General features: G+C 48.4%; 3 protein-coding genes across 4 annotated transcripts; 1 reads left to right on the plus strand and 2 right to left on the minus strand.

The window, feature by feature from the left end:
* Window positions 1-341: 341 nt before the first annotated feature.
* Window positions 342-3992, plus strand: LOC120683790 (beta-fructofuranosidase, insoluble isoenzyme 2-like). The gene is made up of 7 exons (XM_039965874.1): window positions 342-595; window positions 1050-1058; window positions 1347-2209; window positions 2304-2462; window positions 2905-3152; window positions 3348-3438; window positions 3531-3992. Exons 1-7 carry the CDS (start codon window positions 397-399, stop codon window positions 3714-3716), a joined length of 1755 nt encoding a protein of 584 aa, XP_039821808.1. The 5' UTR covers window positions 342-396; the 3' UTR covers window positions 3717-3992.
* Window positions 3993-10419: 6427 nt separating this feature from the next.
* LOC120682737 (40S ribosomal protein S14-like) lies at window positions 10420-14139 on the minus strand. The gene is made up of 6 exons (XM_039964737.1): window positions 14000-14139; window positions 13780-13902; window positions 13607-13652; window positions 11105-11190; window positions 10904-11033; window positions 10420-10684 (listed from the first exon to the last, which is right to left on the minus strand). The coding sequence occupies exons 1-6, from the start codon at window positions 14000-14002 to the stop codon at window positions 10617-10619; spliced, it is 456 nt and encodes a 151-aa protein (XP_039820671.1). The 5' UTR covers window positions 14003-14139; the 3' UTR covers window positions 10420-10616.
* Window positions 14140-15681: 1542 nt separating this feature from the next.
* LOC120680523 (putative hydrolase C777.06c) lies at window positions 15682-18380 on the minus strand. 2 transcript variants are annotated; one of them, XM_039962022.1, is made up of 9 exons: window positions 17981-18377; window positions 17672-17807; window positions 17442-17569; window positions 17213-17360; window positions 17019-17124; window positions 16474-16541; window positions 16286-16321; window positions 16043-16152; window positions 15682-15949 (listed from the first exon to the last, which is right to left on the minus strand). In XM_039962022.1, exons 1-9 carry the CDS (start codon window positions 18181-18183, stop codon window positions 15892-15894), a joined length of 993 nt encoding a protein of 330 aa, XP_039817956.1. In that variant the 5' UTR covers window positions 18184-18377; the 3' UTR covers window positions 15682-15891. The 2 variants fall into 2 exon arrangements, with proteins under 2 accessions (XP_039817956.1, XP_039817957.1); XM_039962023.1 differs by lacking the exons at window positions 15682-15949; window positions 16043-16152; window positions 16286-16321 and adding an exon at window positions 16353-16416 and having other exon boundaries at window positions 16448-16541; window positions 17981-18380.
* Window positions 18381-18634: the final 254 nt, after the last annotated feature.

The raw sequence follows: 18634 nt of genomic DNA on the forward strand, positions 1-18634 counted from the left end.
ATAATCCAGATTTGGTTAAGTTCCATCTAAAGATACTTGTCCCATCCATCAGATTGACATGAGCGATTTGGGCTTTTCGTAGGTAGTAGGATTATGGTTTGAAGGTAACTTAGACGTGTTTGGATCCAAGTACATGCTAATGCTATAAGTTTAGCACTAGCTCATCTAAAACTTTAGGCAATACTTAAAAACTACAGCAGCGGTACGAGTGCTAAGTTGTAGAGGCCTGAACCTGAGCTCCTGTCCTGACAAATGCCGCGTGCTTTCTCCGTTCTTTGCTCCCGCAGTATATAAATACGGCCCTTCCCCCTCTCCTCTCCGCCCACCCTTCTTCACTTCTGATCTTGTACTCCACCTGCTGCGAGCCTGCGAGTAGTGCGTGCGTGAGTGAGAGCAATGGGAGGGCTTGGAAGGGATGCTTGGGCGTGGCTGGGTGTGGTTGCGGTGGCGCTGCTGGTGCAGCACGCCGGGGCGTCGCATGTCGTCTACGAGAACCACCTCGATCTGGAGGAGGAGGCGGCCGTGCCGCCGTCCATCTTCGACCCCCAGCTGAGGGCCGGCTACCACTTCCAGCCTCCCAAGAACTGGATCAACGGTAAAGTAAACCTCCCAAATTAACTTGCTGGCTGGCTGCAGTGTTCTTCCTACGTGCTGTTCAGACGAGACAGACAAAGTCATGCAGACGTTTCTTTGAAAGATGATATATTAGACTTGAGCATCTTCTGCAATAATCAGTAGGCTAAGATTATTCGATCAATCTCCTGAAATAAGCTTGATATGATTGGTAGCTCAGACATTCTTGTCGCAGCAGAAGTCACGAGCTGCTCACTAGCACACTTAACTGGTTAACCCATCAACTCAGCCCTATCAGAGATCACGAGCTCTCTGGCAGGAGTACAGACACTTCGTTGCTTTTGTTTTGGTTTTTTTCTGAATCTAATAGTGGTTGGTTCCAAGGCTTGGCTCTAACTCAATTTTTCTAATCTTCTCGATGGGCTGCTGCTCTCTGCGATCTGATTGCGTCGGCGGCGGGAACTTCGCAACACCAGACCCCAACGGTACGTCGTTGGCCCACCATTTGGATTTCCTCCCGTCATCATGTGCCATGCATGCATGCAACTTGTAAAATTCATTGCACGGGGCATAGAACAGTGACGCCTTTTATGAAAAGATTTCAGCACATTTTGCATGCAAATTTTATGACAATAACGCCCTTTATGACAGTGTCCACACCAAACAATTTGCATGATATCTGTTAGTTCATACATATATAGTACCAAATTGAATGTTTTTTCTGAGGTTTTTGACAGCTTTATTTTCGATTGAATGAAAACTGCATGCCGCAGCTCCGTTGTACTACAAGGGCTGGTACCATTTCTTCTACCAGTACAACCCCAAGGGCGCCGTGTGGGGCAACATCGTGTGGGCGCACTCCGTGTCCCGCGACCTCATCAACTGGGTGGCGCTGGAGCCGGCGATCAAGCCCAGCATCCCGTCCGACCGGTACGGCTGCTGGTCCGGCTCGGCGACGATCCTGCCCGACGGCACGCCGGTGATCATGTACACGGGCATCGACCGCCCCGGCGTCAACTACCAGGTCCAGAACGTGGCCTATCCGCGGAACAGGTCCGACCCGCTGCTCCGGGAGTGGGTCAAGCCCGGCTACAACCCTGTCATCGTGCCCGAGGGCGGCATCAACGCGACGCAGTTCCGCGATCCGACCACCGCGTGGCGCGCCGACGGGCGATGGCGGCTGCTGGTCGGCAGCGTGGCCGGCGGCGCCCGCGGCGCGGCGTACGTGTACCGGAGCCGCGACTTCCGGCGGTGGGCGCGGGTGCGGCGGCCGCTGCACTCGGCGCCGACGGGGATGTGGGAGTGCCCGGACTTGTACCCGGTGGGCACGGGCGGGCGGCGCGCGGGGCTCGAGACGTCCGTCCTCGCCGGCCCGCGGGTGAAGCACGTGCTCAAGAACAGCCTCGACATGCGCCGGTACGACTACTACACCGTCGGCACGTACGACCGGAGGGCCGAGCGGTTCGTGCCCGACGACCCCGCCGGCGACGAGCGCCGCCTGCGGTACGACTACGGCAACTTCTACGCGTCCAAGACGTTCTACGACCCGGCGAAGCGGCGGCGGATCCTGTGGGGGTGGGCCAACGAGTCCGACACCGCCGCCGACGACGTCGCCAAGGGGTGGGCCGGGATGCAGGTAAGACGACGACGACCTCAATTAGGCCCCTAGTCAAGTGACAAGATCTCGGCGTAATTTTGTGCGCGTGTCACGTGTTGAATGGTGGCATCAGGCGATCCCAAGGACGGTGTGGCTGGACCCCAGCGGGAAGCAGCTGCTGCAGTGGCCGATCGAGGAGGTCGAGACGCTCCGGGGCAAGTCGATCACTCTCAAGAACAGGGTGCTCAAGCCAGGGCAGCACCTCGAGGTTACCGGGCTACAAACGGCACAGGTTCGGCGTGCTTGCTTGCTACTTGTCAAGTGTCAACACACCTGTAATCCCTTTTCCAATTCACCTGCCGCATTACTTTCTAATGTCCGAAGACGAATAGTAACGCCATCAATGCCGTCCTGCAAAAACTGCTCCACCTGATCTTCAGACAGCGCGATGCATGTTATCCTGACCTGGCAGGATCAACTTGTGCGTGCAAAAACTGCTCCCCCAAGTTGATCCTGCCCAGCATGCTGTGCAGACATGCAGTACGGCAGCACCCCACTAGGAGCCCCCTGCCACAACGTAGCCCACCGATTTTCACCGCGTTTTCTGCCGTCGCCCACCGTCATCAGCGCGCACCTGCACGCCTTTTCTCCGATCCCCGGCCCGGTCAGGAAACCAGCAACAAAACTAACTTGGGCGTGCGTGCGCGCACGCGCGCTCCCATTCTCGGCTGCAGGCTGACGTGGAGGTGAGCTTCTTGGTGCCGAGCCTGGCGGGCGCGGAGCCGCTGGACCCGGCGCTCGCCCACGACGCGGAGCGGCTGTGCGGCGTCAGGGGCGCGCCCGTGGAGGGCGGCGTGGGGCCGTTCGGGCTGTGGGTGCTCGCCTCCGCCGACCGGCAGGAGCGCACCGCCGTGTTCTTCAGGGTGTTCAGGGCGGCGGCCGGCGGCAAGCCCGTGGTGCTCATGTGCACCGACCCAACCAAGTAAGTGCGCGCGCCGCACCGGCAGCATCGATCTCCCGGCCGCCTGGCCTTATCGAGCATCGGCATGTGGTGATCGATCAGCCATGAGTTTCTCGTGTGTTCACCTGCAAACATGCATGCACGCAGGTGCCTTGGCTACACGTACTTGATTTCACTGACTCGTATTTCTTTCTCTCTTTTTTCACCCTCGGACAGGTCATCTCTGAACCCAAACCTGTACAAGCCGACGTTTGCAGGGTTCGTCGACACAGACATCTCAAATGGGAAGATTTCTCTGCGAAGCTTGGTATGCATGCATGTAGTCCTATAAGTAAACAAGTTCCATGCTACAAATCTGCGTATTATAGTTGCTCACCCTGTGACTGTATCTCTCTGCAGATCGACCGGTCGGTTGTGGAGAGCTTCGGAGCCGGGGGCAAGACCTGCATCCTCTCCAGGGTCTACCCGTCGCTGGCCATCGGCAAGAACGCCCGCCTCTACGCGTTCAACAGCGGCAAGGCGGACGTCAAGGTGTCGCGCCTCACGGCGTGGGAGATGAGGAAGCCGCTCATGAATGGCGCTTGACGTGTTACAACGCGAGCTTCCATTATTGTACTAAAACTTTTTTCTTCTTAATGCAAAACGTGCTCAGGCACGGCCGCGAAAAAAATATTTGGCGCATTTTTTTTTCATTTCAGGTGCCTAGCACGTGTTCTGTTGTAGAAAGTATGATCGATCGATCGTGCTCCTTTGCACTAAAATAGTGCGATGGTCCCGACTGTGTTTTGTACGCGAAGTGCCGATTTGTATGCATGCAACTACAAACAATAAAGATGCATACGTGTTCTGGCCGGGTGGTTATATACAAGTGATTAGCTTATACGTCGTTACATATGAACTGCTCATTAGTGAAGGATTGCTATCTTATTACATGCATACGTTATACATGCCTTTTCAACCAAAAGAAAGAAATCGTTTACGGTTCCATTCTAATGACCGGTGTACCGATTACCATTTTACCTTTTTACCTGTTCCTGTTTTTCAAAAGTTCTTACAATGGTGCAAAAAACGCATCATCGTAATTCGTATTAGCATGTCATGTTGCAGCCCGTAGAGACCCTGGCCATTGAAACGCCTCTTGAAACCCGGAAGCTCTACGATTTTGAAAAGCCTCTTAAAGCCCGTAGAGACCGTGGCCCCCCTCCGATTTTGACAGACCAGATCCCTCGAACCGCTCACCAGGTCAGGTCCCATAGCCGATACTGATTTTGCGGTCGACCGCTTGAAACACTCGCCGGTCGACCCGCTTGGAAAGCTCGCCGCGGTCGACCCGCTGAGCACGTGGCTGGGCCTACAACACAGCTATATTGATTCCACCACATATTACTTCCTTCTTTTCTTTTCCCCTTCCCTTTTCCATTTTCTTTTCCTGGCCTAGATCCCGAAGGATCGACGACTTGGTGAGAACTGAGAAGCGGGGCAGCATCGCCTATAGGTGGCCAAACGGGCCGCACGGCACGGCACAGGCACGGGCACGGCGGAGCACGGCACGGTGGAGCACGGCACAGCGGGGCACGACGACACTGTCGTGCCGTGCCACCTAGTGCCGCCGTGCCGAGGTCGCTGCTCAGGCACGACACTACGGGGGCTTCGCCGTGCCGTGCCATGCCGCGGTGACGCACCGTGCCCGTCGTGCCAGCTCGACGCTGGCCACGCTTGAGAAACGAGGAGAGCTTGAGGTCGAGGAAGACGGCAAGCCGCTGACCGCGCGAGCGCCGCCGCAGACCAGGCCGCTCGGGCGCCGCCGCCCGCCGCGGACCAGGCCGCTCGAGCTCCGCCGGCCGCCGCTGGCCACCGCGGGTGAGGCCGTGCGAGCGCCGCTGGCCGCCGCGGACCAGGCCGCTCGAGCTCCGCCGGCCGCCGCAGGAGGGAGTCGAGTGGTGCTGCGGGAGTCGAGTAGTGTGGCGGGAGTCGGGAGGGAGCCTGTGGATGTGTTTTTATTGTTAGGGTTTTGATCCAATGGCTGTAAATCATCCAAAGATATCCAACGGTAGGAAATTATTGGGCCGCATCGTGCCGGCCCATTAATCGGGCCGTGCCCGTGCTTTCGCCGGCCCAGTCACGGCCCGGCGCCTGGCACGGGCACGGCACGGGCCCAATTGGCCGCAGGCCAGGCTGTTCTTGGGCCGTTCTCTTTCGGGCCGTGCCAGTGCCGGCCCAGCAGGCTCAGCCCATCTGGCCAACTATAGCATCGCCCTAGTGTAGGGAAACGGGTAGGCTACGCTAGCATCACTACCGCATAAACCCAAGATACTTGCGAGTAGAAGATCATAGATCGTTACCACTAGACGCGCAGTGCAGCGGAAGAAGTCGCGCGTCGATGTAGAGGAAGTAGTCGATCACGTCCCACGAACCGAGCTCCTCGTACTTGATCCCAGCAGCCGATCAGCGCAGCAGTCGCAGCAGCGCCTCCACGGAGTCCACACGTACGGGGATGAAACGCCGGGCGTCGGTGTGCTAGCACCGCACGCACGGCAAGGGCGGCGGCCGAGAGAGAGGGAGGGGCGGCGGCTAGGGAGGTGGCGCGGCTCAGGTCATCTCCCCCCTAGCCCCTCCCTCATATATATAGGGCGTACTAATGTGCTTCTATCTCATAGGCCCATTAGTAACCCTAATCCCTCTTGGATCAATATCCACTTGGGCCTTTAAACCGTATTGTGATGATGGGTTCTTGGGCATATCACCAACACCTAGCTCGTGAAGTGTGACTCCACGAGGTGGGTGAGCGCCGCTGTGAGACGCGGCTTTTAAACATATGCTGCAGCAGGGTGAAGCAGCCGCGTGGCGGGGTGCAGTGCCCGGGGAAGGCCCATTGAGGAAGTAGGCTCTGTAGAAGGCTAGCTTGACAACGCTATTTCAGGGCGGAGTGGCCGCGAAAAGGGCTGCCGGATCCGCGGCCACACCACGCGCGCCCAGCTTTACGCCGCTGCTGGCGGTAGACGAGCTGATTTTTTTCCTCTTTTTCTATTTTGTTCTCAAAAGTTTGTCTCCAAATTTTATCATAATTTTTATTCTTCAATTTTTTTCAAAAATTTTGTTCCCAAAATTGGCTCATAAATTTTTAGCTTCCAAACTTTTGGTTCTGCAAAAGTTGTTTTTAAAATCTTTGTCGCCCAAATTTAATTTTAAGTTTTCGATTCTAAAATTTTGTTCCTGAATTTTTTTTTCTCCACACACTTGTTATTAAGTTTGATTTTTCCAAATTTCCTTTAAAATTTTTGCACCAGATTTTTTTTGTAAGTTTCACACTGAAAGTTTATTTCAAATTTTTTCTTAAATTTTATTTTCCAAAGTTTTTATTGTGATTTTCGTTTCTAACTTTTTATATATTTTTTCTCTTCTTACAATTTTATCTTTGCAATTGGATCAAATTTGTATAAACATATGTGATGCAAATTTTATGTATATATTAAATGTTTGTATGTAATATTTTTGTGCATAGTTTCTTACGAAAAGAGAAAGAGAAAAGGGACACGTTGTCGGAAAAGAAAAACCGAAATGTGCTCGGCGCGTGGTGGCTTGGCACTGTGAATAGCCCCTGATACTTGTTGGTGTCGTTAAAAGAGAATGGAGGATAGACGGACCGACGAAGGGTAGTTAACTTAATATATGCAAATACCTTGTCAGAAATCGACCACACAAACGCTCGCTACGGTAGCCCGTAAATTAGATTGACCTGATCCCATAGGGGAAAGTGTTAGACGGTGTGCCCTAAACTCATCATAGCCTCATAGAAGTTGCATCATTCAATTCAAGCAGCCATCAAACAAAGAGAGAGAAAATCAAGAGGCAAGATCCTGCAGAAGCATAGCACGCAACTGAACACAAAACTCTGAATAATTTAAGCTACAAGTTCAGAAACATTCAAATTCACATGCGGCCTCATAGTCCTAACACAAACAAATAACACACTAGTGGCTATTAGTACACCACTCGGCACGGCTCCCCTCGTGCAGTTGTCGCTAAGGCCTACATCCACCTACGCGCAGCTGCACAACACAATCAAGCTAGATACAATAGTGAAGCTTCCAGGCAGACCGCATATGTCAGAGATAAAAACCCAAGAAGAAAAGAAAATGAGTAAATGTATGGATAACCCTAGACAAATCCAACTACAACAAAATCGAGTGACAAATCCAATAACCACAAAATCAAGTGACAGAGACCCAGGAATCACTCAGATGAGCTACAACTTTTCCTAAAAAGTACATAAACTAAGCACACAAGGGATAATGATTGGTTATGATAACGAGACCTAAAACATTCAGGATTGAACTCATATTTGATCCAAATTGAAGTGCTTTACGGCATGTTTGGATCATCTACACATATTATGAAAACCAGCTGAAAAGTATGTTATATGTACATAATTAAAGTGCTTTAGGTGATTGGATTATTGAACAACCAGATTTCTATAATTCCACTCTCTGGATGCATGGTGCAGAACAGGTATTGGGGACTTGGGGGGTACCAGGTAACAGCAACGTTCAAGTTCAAATTTCAAGGCAAGTTTCATCAACGTATTATTTTCTTGTAACTCCCATGAAAACTTATATAGGTTGTCTCTGAAGTTTAAATTCAGATACAAAATACCAACAGATTTGGTTTGGATTGCCCGAGTTCATGAAATTACTCTTCTCTCAACTCGTTGTACGTACTGGTGGTGGTTGGGCCCCAAAACGTGTAGACGCGAGATGGAAGCATCAAGGTGAATTTTTTTGTGTGCCTTTCGGACACACTGTACCCATCGTGCACAAAGCCTCGCAGGACCAAGAGGCGTGTCGCTTGCGGTTTGGCTGTGTGCGGCACGCCACACCGGTGGCAACAACAAAAGGCGAACTTTTTTGTCAAGTGCACACTGCTGTACACCGGTATACGTGTTTTGCCCGTCTGAACTTCCGTGCATCACAACTGAAAAGAAAAACAGCCCACGTTCCTGTTCTACAAGCAGGTAGCTAGCAACTGATCGTGCTACTGTAGCCAAGGTCAACTAGTAGATTGCCAACGACACATGCAGCCGCGCCTACCGAAAGGAAAGAAGTTGAGAAAGTCGTGCCGACCGATGAGATCACCTCGACGCCATGTGCTCGAGCCCAACAGATCACGCGACAGTGCGAGACACCTCCGCGGGCGCAGGCAGGCAGCTGCAGGCACGAGTCGCAACCGAACGAGCCGATAGCCTTTCCACCGGGTCCGGAAACTCGGCACGCGTCGCATCGCACTGTAGCTACGAGATCGCGCGGCCCATGGCGTGGCCGGCTCCTCCTACCTAGTGGCAGAGAATGCATTTTGGTCACGCCACGGCCGCGGCCTCAGCTCGCCGCCCCCCCTGCAGGCAAGTGTACGACGCCACGCCAACGGATTGCAGCCTCGGCCGGCAGCCGTACGCGCGCGGCGACGGCAGACGCGCACCGAGGAAGAGGAGGAGTTGCCAACGAGGGCCCGGCCCCGCGCGGTGGGGCGGCGCGCGCGCGCCGGCCGTATCCAAGCGGGCGGTGGAGGACCACGGCAGCAGCCAACGAATCACGGCCGACGCGGCAGCCACCGACGGCGCTAGTTGGGCTGGGCAGTGGGCACGCAGCCGACCTGCGCGTCGGCGTAGGCGGCCGGAGGGAGATTCTGGGAGGAAATCGCCGGACGTGTGGACGGCCACCAGCCCCAAGGTGCCCGAGTAGAGTAGGTGTGCCGTGTGCCACTGCCAGAAGTAGCTGCTCGTACACTTGCACGCGCAGCCCCGCCCAGAATCCTGTTGCTGGTGGCGCGCAGTGGAGGCAATGATTTGGTTCTCAGGGAAACGAGACGGGGCGATTCAGTTGGGCTTCGGTGGAGGTTGCGGCGGCGGTGACCTGTGACGCTGCAACAACGCGATGCGGTATGCGACCACACCAGTGCGGTGAAGCTGGAGGAGATGGTGGTGGGGAAGATGCTGTCCCGAGCTCGCGCTGCGCTTTTTCCTTATCGGGAGGGGCAAACGGGCAGGTCGAGCCAGCAGCCTTCCTTATCGGTGGTGACACCGATAGTCCCCAATCCTGTTGACCTGTCCAATACGCGGTGCAGGTTGGATGCGACCGGGACAAGCACCTTCCCGAGGATGCACTACCGCTAGTGGGAGGTCGGAACGTGTCGAGGAGCAGGCGCACGCACGACGCCCTTGGGCTCATAGCATGTTGCTGCGTGCGGCGCCGGCGCGGAAGAAGCTCCAATGGGCGCTGTTCGGAGTCACTCTCGTGACCTTGACCATACCTATCACAAAAGGCGTTGGAGAAGCTGAACCATAAATCATTCTTCTGCCAGTTCATAGCTTCCTCCATAACTGGAACAAAAATATCCCGTTGGAACAAATTGTTCCGTTGGAGAAAAAAGTTCCATTGGAACAAAAATTAAAATTTACTTAGTTGGATCATCTTACTCTTAAAAATGAAAAAATGTTCCCCTAAAACAATTTGTTCCGTTGGAACAAAATAGATAAAATATTAAAAATGTTCCCCTGAAACGATTGGTTTCGTTGGAACAAAATGGAAAAAATATTTTATTGAAACTTCAGAAGAAAAAAGAAAAAAATAGAAAAACTGAGCCTTAAATTCACAAGTGGACAGGAGCAAATGGACCGCAGGCATAGTGCAACAGATCCGCACACACCCGCGCGCGAACCCAAGTATTCGAGAGCCCGTTTAGTTACCAAAAATTTTCACCCAAAAATTTTCACCTCCCCTTTGAACACATATATGAAGCACTAAATGTAATTAAATAATAAAACTAATTACACAGTTTGAATGTACACGACGAGACGAATCTTTTGATCCTAATTAGTGCATGATTAGCCACATGTGCTACAGTAACCCACATGTGCTAATGATGCGGTCAAAGGCCTCAAAAAAATTGTCTCACGGTTTCCAATTGAGTTCTGAAATTAATTTTTTAATTAATGTTCGAAAAACCCTCCCAACATCTAGTTAAACATTCACGTGACACCCAGCAAATGCGTCCGTGGAAGGGGCTTCTCACGGGCTCAACAGCCCAGCTGTTCTATTTTATTTGAAAGAAAACAGCGAAGCTGTTCAATCGTGTCCAGGACAGGCCCGGTACGGATGGCCCAAACTAGGTCAAGCGTGTTTCTGCCGCATTTTTTGTTTACAATTACCTCTTTTTTTTCTGAGACTGGTAGTGCTTGCAGCTACTCCAGCCTGCATTTTCTGGAGTGCAAACAAAAGACGGCGACTCCAGGATATTTGCAGGATTTCAGCAAAACATCCAACTTAAATAGAGAATGTGCAGCCAAAGCAAGCCAGCAATTCGGCTCACAAGTAAACGATCCAATACAGTGTAGCTCGAAACTTATAACAAATCCATGAAATCCGATGCTAGCATCACGAACAAAAGCACAAAACAGCTTGCACGCCAGGTCGGATCTGGTTCTGCACGAAACTACAGCCTCCTTCCCCTCCTACCACCCTTCCTTCGCGTGCTGTCAGTTGGGACTGGAGTCACATCCTCTGTGTAACAAACAACAAAGGGGGTGGCGAAACGGTTAGTCTTGAGGCAAAATCAAATAGTGCAAAGAACACTTGTAGCAGTGCGCAAACCAGTTGATAACAATGTCAATCCAATTGTGCAAAGAATTTGCATTTCCGACAGCACAATAAGGCAAGAACAGCTAACATCAAATGCAGATAAACAGAGATTTCTTATAATTAGAAAACTAACACACTCACCAATGCGTCCAATCTTCATGCCAGAACGTGCAAGAGCCCTAAGCGCAGACTGAGCACCAGGGCCTGGAGTCTTTGTCTTGTTTCCACCGGTAGCACGGAGCTTAATGTGCAGAGCAGTGATCCCAAGCTCCTAAAGAGGGCTTTTGCACAGTAAATATCCAATGACAGTTTACAAATAGATTAGAACTAGAAGCTCAGTACCTTGCATCTCTGGGCAACATCCTGAGCTGCAAGCATGGCTGCATAAGGGGATGACTCATCACGGTCAGCTTTGACCTTCATGCCACCTGCCAAAAAAATTATGAAACCATGAATGAAAATTAACAATATCAAATAAATCTGATAGACAGTATGAGTCGTAGCAGTCCCCAGAGCCAAATTATGTAAATATATAGACAGACAAGATCGGAAGGGTCTATGACGGCCTCGACAAAGTATGATTAAATTGTAATTGAATCAACGTTAACAGGAATTGCAAGGCAACTGAAGAAGCCCATCTTGCAACGTAAAATATGTGACCGACATAGCATACATCATCTATACCCTTGATCAAACTAAGTTAGCATGAATAGAAATCAAAGTGCAAAGACGTAGTAATAATCAGGTTCCAGGATTAATCAAAGAAACAGGACAGCTATACTCAAGTCAAAGAAAGTGTAGGCAGCTTATAATTAGATAGTTGACCAAGTGCAATAAACCAATCAACCAGCTGTAATCATTCTATCAATTTAGTGAAATACACTGATCAGCCAAGTTACTCAAGGAACAGTCACTTCATCAACCATCAAGCAAAACGTGGACTACAAATTCCTAAGAAAATTCACACTAGGATACAAGCTTAGACATATTTCAACCTTTGCTCCAGTAGGAGCATATACCTCAGTACTACTGTGTACTGGATACCATTTTATACATATAAAAAGGTGGACAAAAGTACAAGGCTAAAGTCTTTTCGAACAAAAAGTAGATCATATGATTTTCATTTCAACTAAGCCAACTACCTAACATGCCGAAGGGTTGCAAGGGTGAACTCAGGAGAAGCAACACATAAGAGCAGCAGCATGCTGACTCTTTCTAAAGGAAAATGCAATGCTAAGATGGAGAGATCTGGAACTAATGTGCAGGCAAAGAAAATGTTCCAGAGGAAAAATCTGATGCATTTTGTGAATTTAGCATGGCTTGACATGCTCCCACTGTCCCACAAAATGACAGCAAACGATCTCAATAGCCAAACTTTAAAAAAAAATTAACCAATAAAATCAAACATCAATGGTAAGAACCAGTGACTTGTGAATATTTGTGATGGCTTCGTTAACACAATAATAGGTGACCTTGGGTGAAGGATGCAGCTGGCAGCCTGTCACAGCATGCACCTTCAGTTCTGGTTCCCACATTGATGTTTGTATGATTTGGTCCCACATTTCAATTACTACAAGACTAAACAGGATTACACTTAACAAAGCGGTCTCGTTGAAAAGTTTTACTTGCCTAATGTAGTTTAAGAGTTATGGCACAGCTATAGGGGTCAAAAAAATTCATGGAATTCTCTTTGAAAATGTTCACTTCCACAACAAAGGCATCTCCATTTGACTTGACAAAGAGTTGCAGGAGTCATGAGCTCAGCAGAAACACTGCAAAAAAGCAGTGACTACATACTGGCCATACACTACAGGAAACTCTATGCCAGGATGAAGACACCTGGAACTGAAACAGGAAGAGATGAAATTCCAGAGAAAAACTCCCTGAAACCACATGGTCAATATTGCATGGCTATGACTCGACACGCTCCCACAAAGCAAAAGGGAGGCGATCTTAAGGGCCATGCATACAAAGCAAACTCAAGCCCGGTGACAAACAGCACACTTGAAATTGGTATTAAAAAATTTAATATCATCAGTATCCTGCAGTTATTCAACACATACCTCAATGCACCAAAGTATCAGAAGTTAATAACAAAGAAACATCAGAGTTTCATGGTACATACTAAAGGTATGTTTGACATAGCTTATTTTAGCTTCAGCTTCACTTATTTCACGCAAATTGAGACAATATAGCGTGAAACCATTTTATAAGCCTGTGCTAAAATGAACTAGAAGCCAGGTGGAGCCAGTTTCTTTTGGCTTCACCAGTGAAGCCGTTTTGGCATAAGCCAAGCCAAACGGCCTCTAACAAAGGACATTGCTTAGGAAACAGGGCCTAGCATGGTCTTCTTTGGACAGCTTAAGGTCAAACCACCAAGTCTACACTTGTACACCAACTTAAAATCTTAACCTCAATTTAATGTCTTTCCAGGTGCCAATAATTTCAACCTCACTTCATATATAGCTAATTATATAATAAGCTACCTTATTATGTTACAAGTTACAACTTCTATAGAACATTTCAAGACGCAAAACTAAATTGCATGAAAGAACACCCTAATTTTCCATATCCAGAACAGCAACTCTATTCTAAATGAGGATTAAGATTAACCATGTCCACAGAGCATGGACTAGCCGCACAGTACAACACTAAGGTCATATACATGGATCGCACTTCGTGGGTACATTACAAAGGGGACCAATAAAAGGACAAAATAATACAGCTAGAGTGGTTGATTTACACTAGTGCTGCACACAACCAACAAGACAATCATGATTCATGAGTTAATAATGATACCAACTTCATGACAAGACCCAGTATTTCCAGAGGGGGATTTATTACCAGTGATGCGGACGAGCGTCTCCCTCCCGGAAAGATCAGTGATGTGCTGCATGGACGAAACCAGAAAAAACACTGCATCAGTAGTTCAGTACCGAGTCGCACGCCATTCTTAGAACAGGAACCACCAACCAGTGGTATCACGAAAAAGAATGCGAGCTTCTTGGGATACTCACAATGAAGGTGTCGTTGAAGGAGGCGAAGATGTGCGCGACGCCGAAGACGTACTCGCCCTCGCGGACGGTGGGTCCGAGCGTCACGTTCTCCTCCTTTGGCTCCCGCGTCTTCCTCCTCCCGGACTGCACACGCCCAAGCAAGACAAGGACGGGACGGGGTCAGCACAGGGGACGAACCAACGGTGACAAAACGAAGGAACGAGAGGCTGGATGGCGCTACCATGGCTGGGTCCGCGTGCTCGCTGCGGCGGCGGGGGCGGCGGCTGGGAGGAGAAAAGGAAGGCTAGGGTTCGGAATTCGGAGAGGGGGACGAGGCGAGGTGCGGATGGAGAAATAGGTAGAGATAACCCCCGGAGTGAAGTGGGCCGACAGCCTTGAGGGCCTTTTACAGGGAATGGGCTTGGTTTGTACTTTGTAGCATGTTCCGGCATGTGCGGGCCGCGTAGTGGGCCGAACTGTCTTGGAAGCATTTTTTCCGGCTGCGTTTTTTTTTCCCGGCTGCTAAATTGCAAAGTCCCCCAGCAGATGTGATGCTCGTCATCTTTGCCCCTGATACACTATACAACAAATTCTGCAAAAACAGCAATAATACTGAATCTTCTGAAATATCTACTGGCGTGAAAAAGCAAAACTTCGAGAATCCTCATGACCCAACTCGACATTTGCAACATTGTTTTCCCTTTCCTTAATGCCCCTTCGAAGTATTTTCAGTTACTACCATCTCAATAACTGAGTTCCTAGATGAAGTGAGCTTATATATTTCTAAAAACCATGGCAACAGATAATATCACAATAACAAGAACGTTACAGTTGCTCGGAGACACAACAAAGGAAGAATAAATCAATTGAACTGCCGCTCCATCCAGTCTGAACTTTGTTCCTGTTTGAGATGAGCAACGCAGATATGGATGCTGTAATCAGCAATGCTGATACTAGAAATGCTCAATGTAGACACCAGCCAAACAGCTATGCACCGTATTACAAGTCAATGAAGATGTGTATGACGTCATGAGCCTGCTGTACATGTATTCCTTCTCTGCAATCATACTTTTGTAGTTTAACTGTATGAGAGTTGAGACTTGAGAAGTTGAGAGACACAGCAACTAGCCAACTTTGCATCTTTTTCCAGATGACAGGTATGTGGAAGTGGCACAGGCTTACTGCCGTGCAAAATTTTTGCTTCAAGTATAAGATCAAGTTGTCCGGCACCAGACTTCGAAATAGCTGCAAGCAAAGACTAGATCATAATCATATTCTGCTGACACGGGGCAATAAAACATGTAGATATCAAGAGAATACACCTGCAAAAAAAACATGTGGCGGGAAGGTGACTGCGCTCGTCAAGTGCGCTTGTTCGGTTCCACGCCGAGGTGCCAAGGTGGAAGGTGGCCACTTCCATGTCACTATCCAGGTACAGGAAATATGTTGACTTGGGTCAAAAACTCAAAATCAATCATGCCACGCGAAAACCACTTCACACAGCGTCGGCTTACAAAGAGAACCGAATTTTGCAGAACTTTAAAATAAATCAGGGATAGAGAATTCTTTTTTCATCACCAAAACTCTGAAACTATTTTAAGGATACTTTTTTGTAGCATTTTAAGGATTCTTGAGGGTTGAGGCAGAACTTTCTCAAACCGCTGATTGCAAGAAATAACAAATACAAATAACTCGTGAGCAACCTCAAAACCTTTTTGCCGAAATGTTTTATTTAAAAAAGACCATTTCATATAAATCTTTCAATATATTTTGCATAGTTTCAATTTAATTAGTTCACTTTAAATTTCAACTTTGGAAATAGGAAACGCTTCACATACAAACCATTGTATAAATAGGTGATTTCAACTTTCGATTCATTGTGAGCCTTTTGGTCTTTTGGTTGTAAATCATTGTATAAATAGGTTGCATATACACTGACACTGTTTCAAAATAGGTTGTTTGGCGGAACTTACAATCTCTTGGATACATAAAAATCTCAAAATCATCGCTAAACTACTGATCTGGCGGATCTTCGTTCAATCGGCAACAGAAATGTGGATGCTGCAAAATCTGCGATGACATCATTGAAATTGTTCAAAGGTACCAACAAAGTTAAATAGTCCTCGACTACTATTACAAGTCAATGAAGACACGCAGACCGTCATGAGCCAGTTGTACCGGTATTCCTTCACTGTAGTCATACAAAGATTGCACATGAGACAAGGCCTTTAGAGAAAGAAAAGGAAGAATATAACTGTTTCAGAAGCTACACACGGACATATACCTGATAGACCATTCTGCCAACATCTGGTTTTCTCTCTGATGCTCAAAAAAATGCCTCATTCCAATCAACAGAGCTCTTTTAGGATGAATCCTCTTGATAGCATCAAGAGACTGCAAAAATTAAACACTAGTTTCATGCTGAAGAAACATACTATTATCCCCCACAAGAAACACTTGCCTGTCTGCTAAGAAAAACTAATTTAAAAACTTCAAGACAAATATTAAGAAGTCCTTGAAAATTTACCTCACTCAGAGTTAAGTGGGTGCTGAAAGCATCTCCCTGTTCAGAACATGAAGTCTGTGTCATTCTATCAACATATTTGACAGCATTTGCAATTCAATTGTGTCAAATAATCAGCAAATTTGTATTCTCTGGCAGTTAATGTAACTTCTTCAAAAAAAAAGATGGCAGATAATGTAGGACAGGCTTACTACTCCATGCAAAGCGTTTGCTTCTAGTATAAGAAGGTCAAGTTGTCCAGCACCAGACTTTGAAATAGCTAGAGGCAAAAACTCAGCATCAGCACTGTATTCCACTCCGTGAAATGGAGCAATAAAATATGCAGTAATCAAGAGAATCCAACTACAAAAAAGCTAGATTTTACGCCATGTAAAATTGTGAGTTGCAGCTTTGTTAACAATATTTGATCACTAACATGTACTATGACTCTGGTCTCTCATCTCTGAGAAATATACTGAGAAGTGACGCCGTTGAATTTGATCATTTACTGAAATTGTTGTCCCGATTTTTATGATTTCTGACATGCTACATTATCAACCATGTTCATATATAACGTCAAGAATTTTGGATGCAATTGAGAGGATTAGTATCATCTTTCTGTTTACAAATTAACCCTTTGAACATGTGCCATTGAAGAATGTCAATATTGATAAACAAAACACTCCCATTTATGATCCGTATAGAACAAGCATTCTAATTATCTGAACAAAGATTTATGGACTAAGAAGGTTTTTACCATGCTCAGTTTTAGGTAGAAATCTTGAGACATCAGATAAATATGCAACTCTGGCTCTCCTCCCGAATAAAAAGCCTAAACAAATATACCCCTCTCCATGCATTACCTGAACAGAGAAGAGCAAGCTCAGTAACCACTCGGGGAGGCAAGCATGTAGCAAGATCAAAGCAAAGCTTAGCAGCGCTGAAAGTTACCGGCAATGGCACAAACTCTAGCCCCGATGCTGCAAATGGTTTGTCGACATCCTCCTCAATTATCTTCCAGTCGATCTTCGCGGCTTGGGCATCTTCATCGCCATCCTCTGGCTTCTGCTCCACCAAGTAGGGGAACCTTCTCACGACACTGCAAAATCGGCGGCTGCTATTATTACAGGATACCTTGTGTTGGTGACTAATCCGAGGAAAGCATAAGATGAAGATGAACCTGTCCATTGTGAATTGTGTTAGAAAAATAGGAATTTGCTCAAAATCGTTTCTGTCATTTCTTGGCTGCACCACCCAGACTTCATCAAGGCCCAAGACAGCATCCGCGTGTTCGTGAGTGAGAATGATCTGCACTGCACAGAATCCTCATAGTCCTGCTGCCAAGACTAGAACAGAGAAGAAGAGTGGGCCGCAGTTTTTACGAAAAGAATGAACAGTCAAAGATCTAACCGAATCAACTGAAGGAACTTTGTGATGGACAAACCACCGGAGGACTTGCTCTCTGAAGGTCTTGCCGATATCGATTAGAATGTACTTGTGGGTTCCATCGTCATGGCAGTAGTCTATCAGGAGGGAAGTGTTGAGCCTGAAGGGGCAAACAGACATGTGGTCACCTAGGCACTTGCAAGTGCGAGGCATTATCTGGTAGGGACTAGGGATTCGCACTGGACTGACTATTTATATTGTGTAAAAATGAATTCAGTTGCCAAATGGACTAATTCCATGTAGATTGAAGCAAGGATTCGCTGCCTCTCGCACCTGTAGTTGGGGTTCTGGTCCGGCGGGAGGGAGAGACCCATGGAGCAGACGTGGCATGGCGGCGTGCCCGGCCTGATGAGGCACCGTGTGTCGGGCAGCGCTCCGGAGCAGCCCGTGCCCAGGAAGATCAGCGACGACGGCGGCGGCGGCGGCACGGACGCCGCGGTGCCCCCAGCTGGCGGCGTCGCCGGATCGGGCTCCATCGACCCCTGAATTCCCGTCTCGCAGGGAAAGATGTTTCGGTTGGTGCGGATCTTGGCCTGATTTCTGCTCTCGTTCTCCTCCGGTCCTCCTTGTTCGGGTTGTTTTTATTGCTGGCGCCGGCCGGCGGCGGGAAAGCTTTTGTTTTCCTCGCATTTGTTATTGACCTCGGCAAGTCCTGAGTCTTGATGACTTTTTAAGCAGCCTTCTCTTTTCTTGGAGATTTTAATACACATGGCGAAACCATTGTGCGTTGCTAATGCTAACTGCAAGTCTTGGACTCTTGGTTCGTTCGTAAAAAAAAAAAGAAATGAAGAATGAAATCAGGTTGAGATAGCCCAGCACACCAACCAACCCCGTCACTGCCACTAGGCTGTAGGCTCGGTCTCTGTCCGTGTCAACAGGTTTTGGTCACTGAAAATGATTAGATCATTTAGATGCGGGAATCACTGC

This window comes from Panicum virgatum, chromosome 7N (genome assembly GCF_016808335.1).
Source record: "Panicum virgatum strain AP13 chromosome 7N, P.virgatum_v5, whole genome shotgun sequence".
Lineage (NCBI taxonomy): Eukaryota > Viridiplantae > Streptophyta > Magnoliopsida > Poales > Poaceae > Panicum > Panicum virgatum.

Excerpts from the sequence above, each read along its gene's own strand:
- LOC120683790 (XM_039965874.1), top strand. The coding sequence starts at position 397 with ATGGGAGGGCTTGGAAGGGATGCTTGGGCGTGGCTGGGTGTGGTTGCG. Across the intron at positions 2,210-2,303 it reads AGGGGTGGGCCGGGATGCAG|GCGATCCCAAGGACGGTGTG; the intron begins GTAAGACGACGA and ends TGGTGGCATCAG. Across the intron at positions 2,463-2,904 it reads CCGGGCTACAAACGGCACAG|GCTGACGTGGAGGTGAGCTT; the intron begins GTTCGGCGTGCT and ends TCTCGGCTGCAG.
- LOC120682737 (XM_039964737.1), bottom strand. Across the intron at positions 13,653-13,779 it reads CCTTCAACGACACCTTCATT|CACATCACTGATCTTTCCGG; the intron begins GTGAGTATCCCA and ends TCGTCCATGCAG. Across the intron at positions 11,034-11,104 it reads ATGTTGCCCAGAGATGCAAG|GAGCTTGGGATCACTGCTCT; the intron begins GTACTGAGCTTC and ends AGCCCTCTTTAG.
- LOC120680523 (XM_039962022.1), bottom strand. The coding sequence starts at position 18,183 with ATGGAGCCCGATCCGGCGACGCCGCCAGCTGGGGGCACCGCGGCGTCC. Across the intron at positions 17,361-17,441 it reads ACACAATTCACAATGGACAG|TGTCGTGAGAAGGTTCCCCT; the intron begins GTTCATCTTCAT and ends CCGATTTTGCAG. Across the intron at positions 15,950-16,042 it reads TTGGCAGAATGGTCTATCAG|TGAAGGAATACCGGTACAAC; the intron begins GTATATGTCCGT and ends GTATGACTACAG.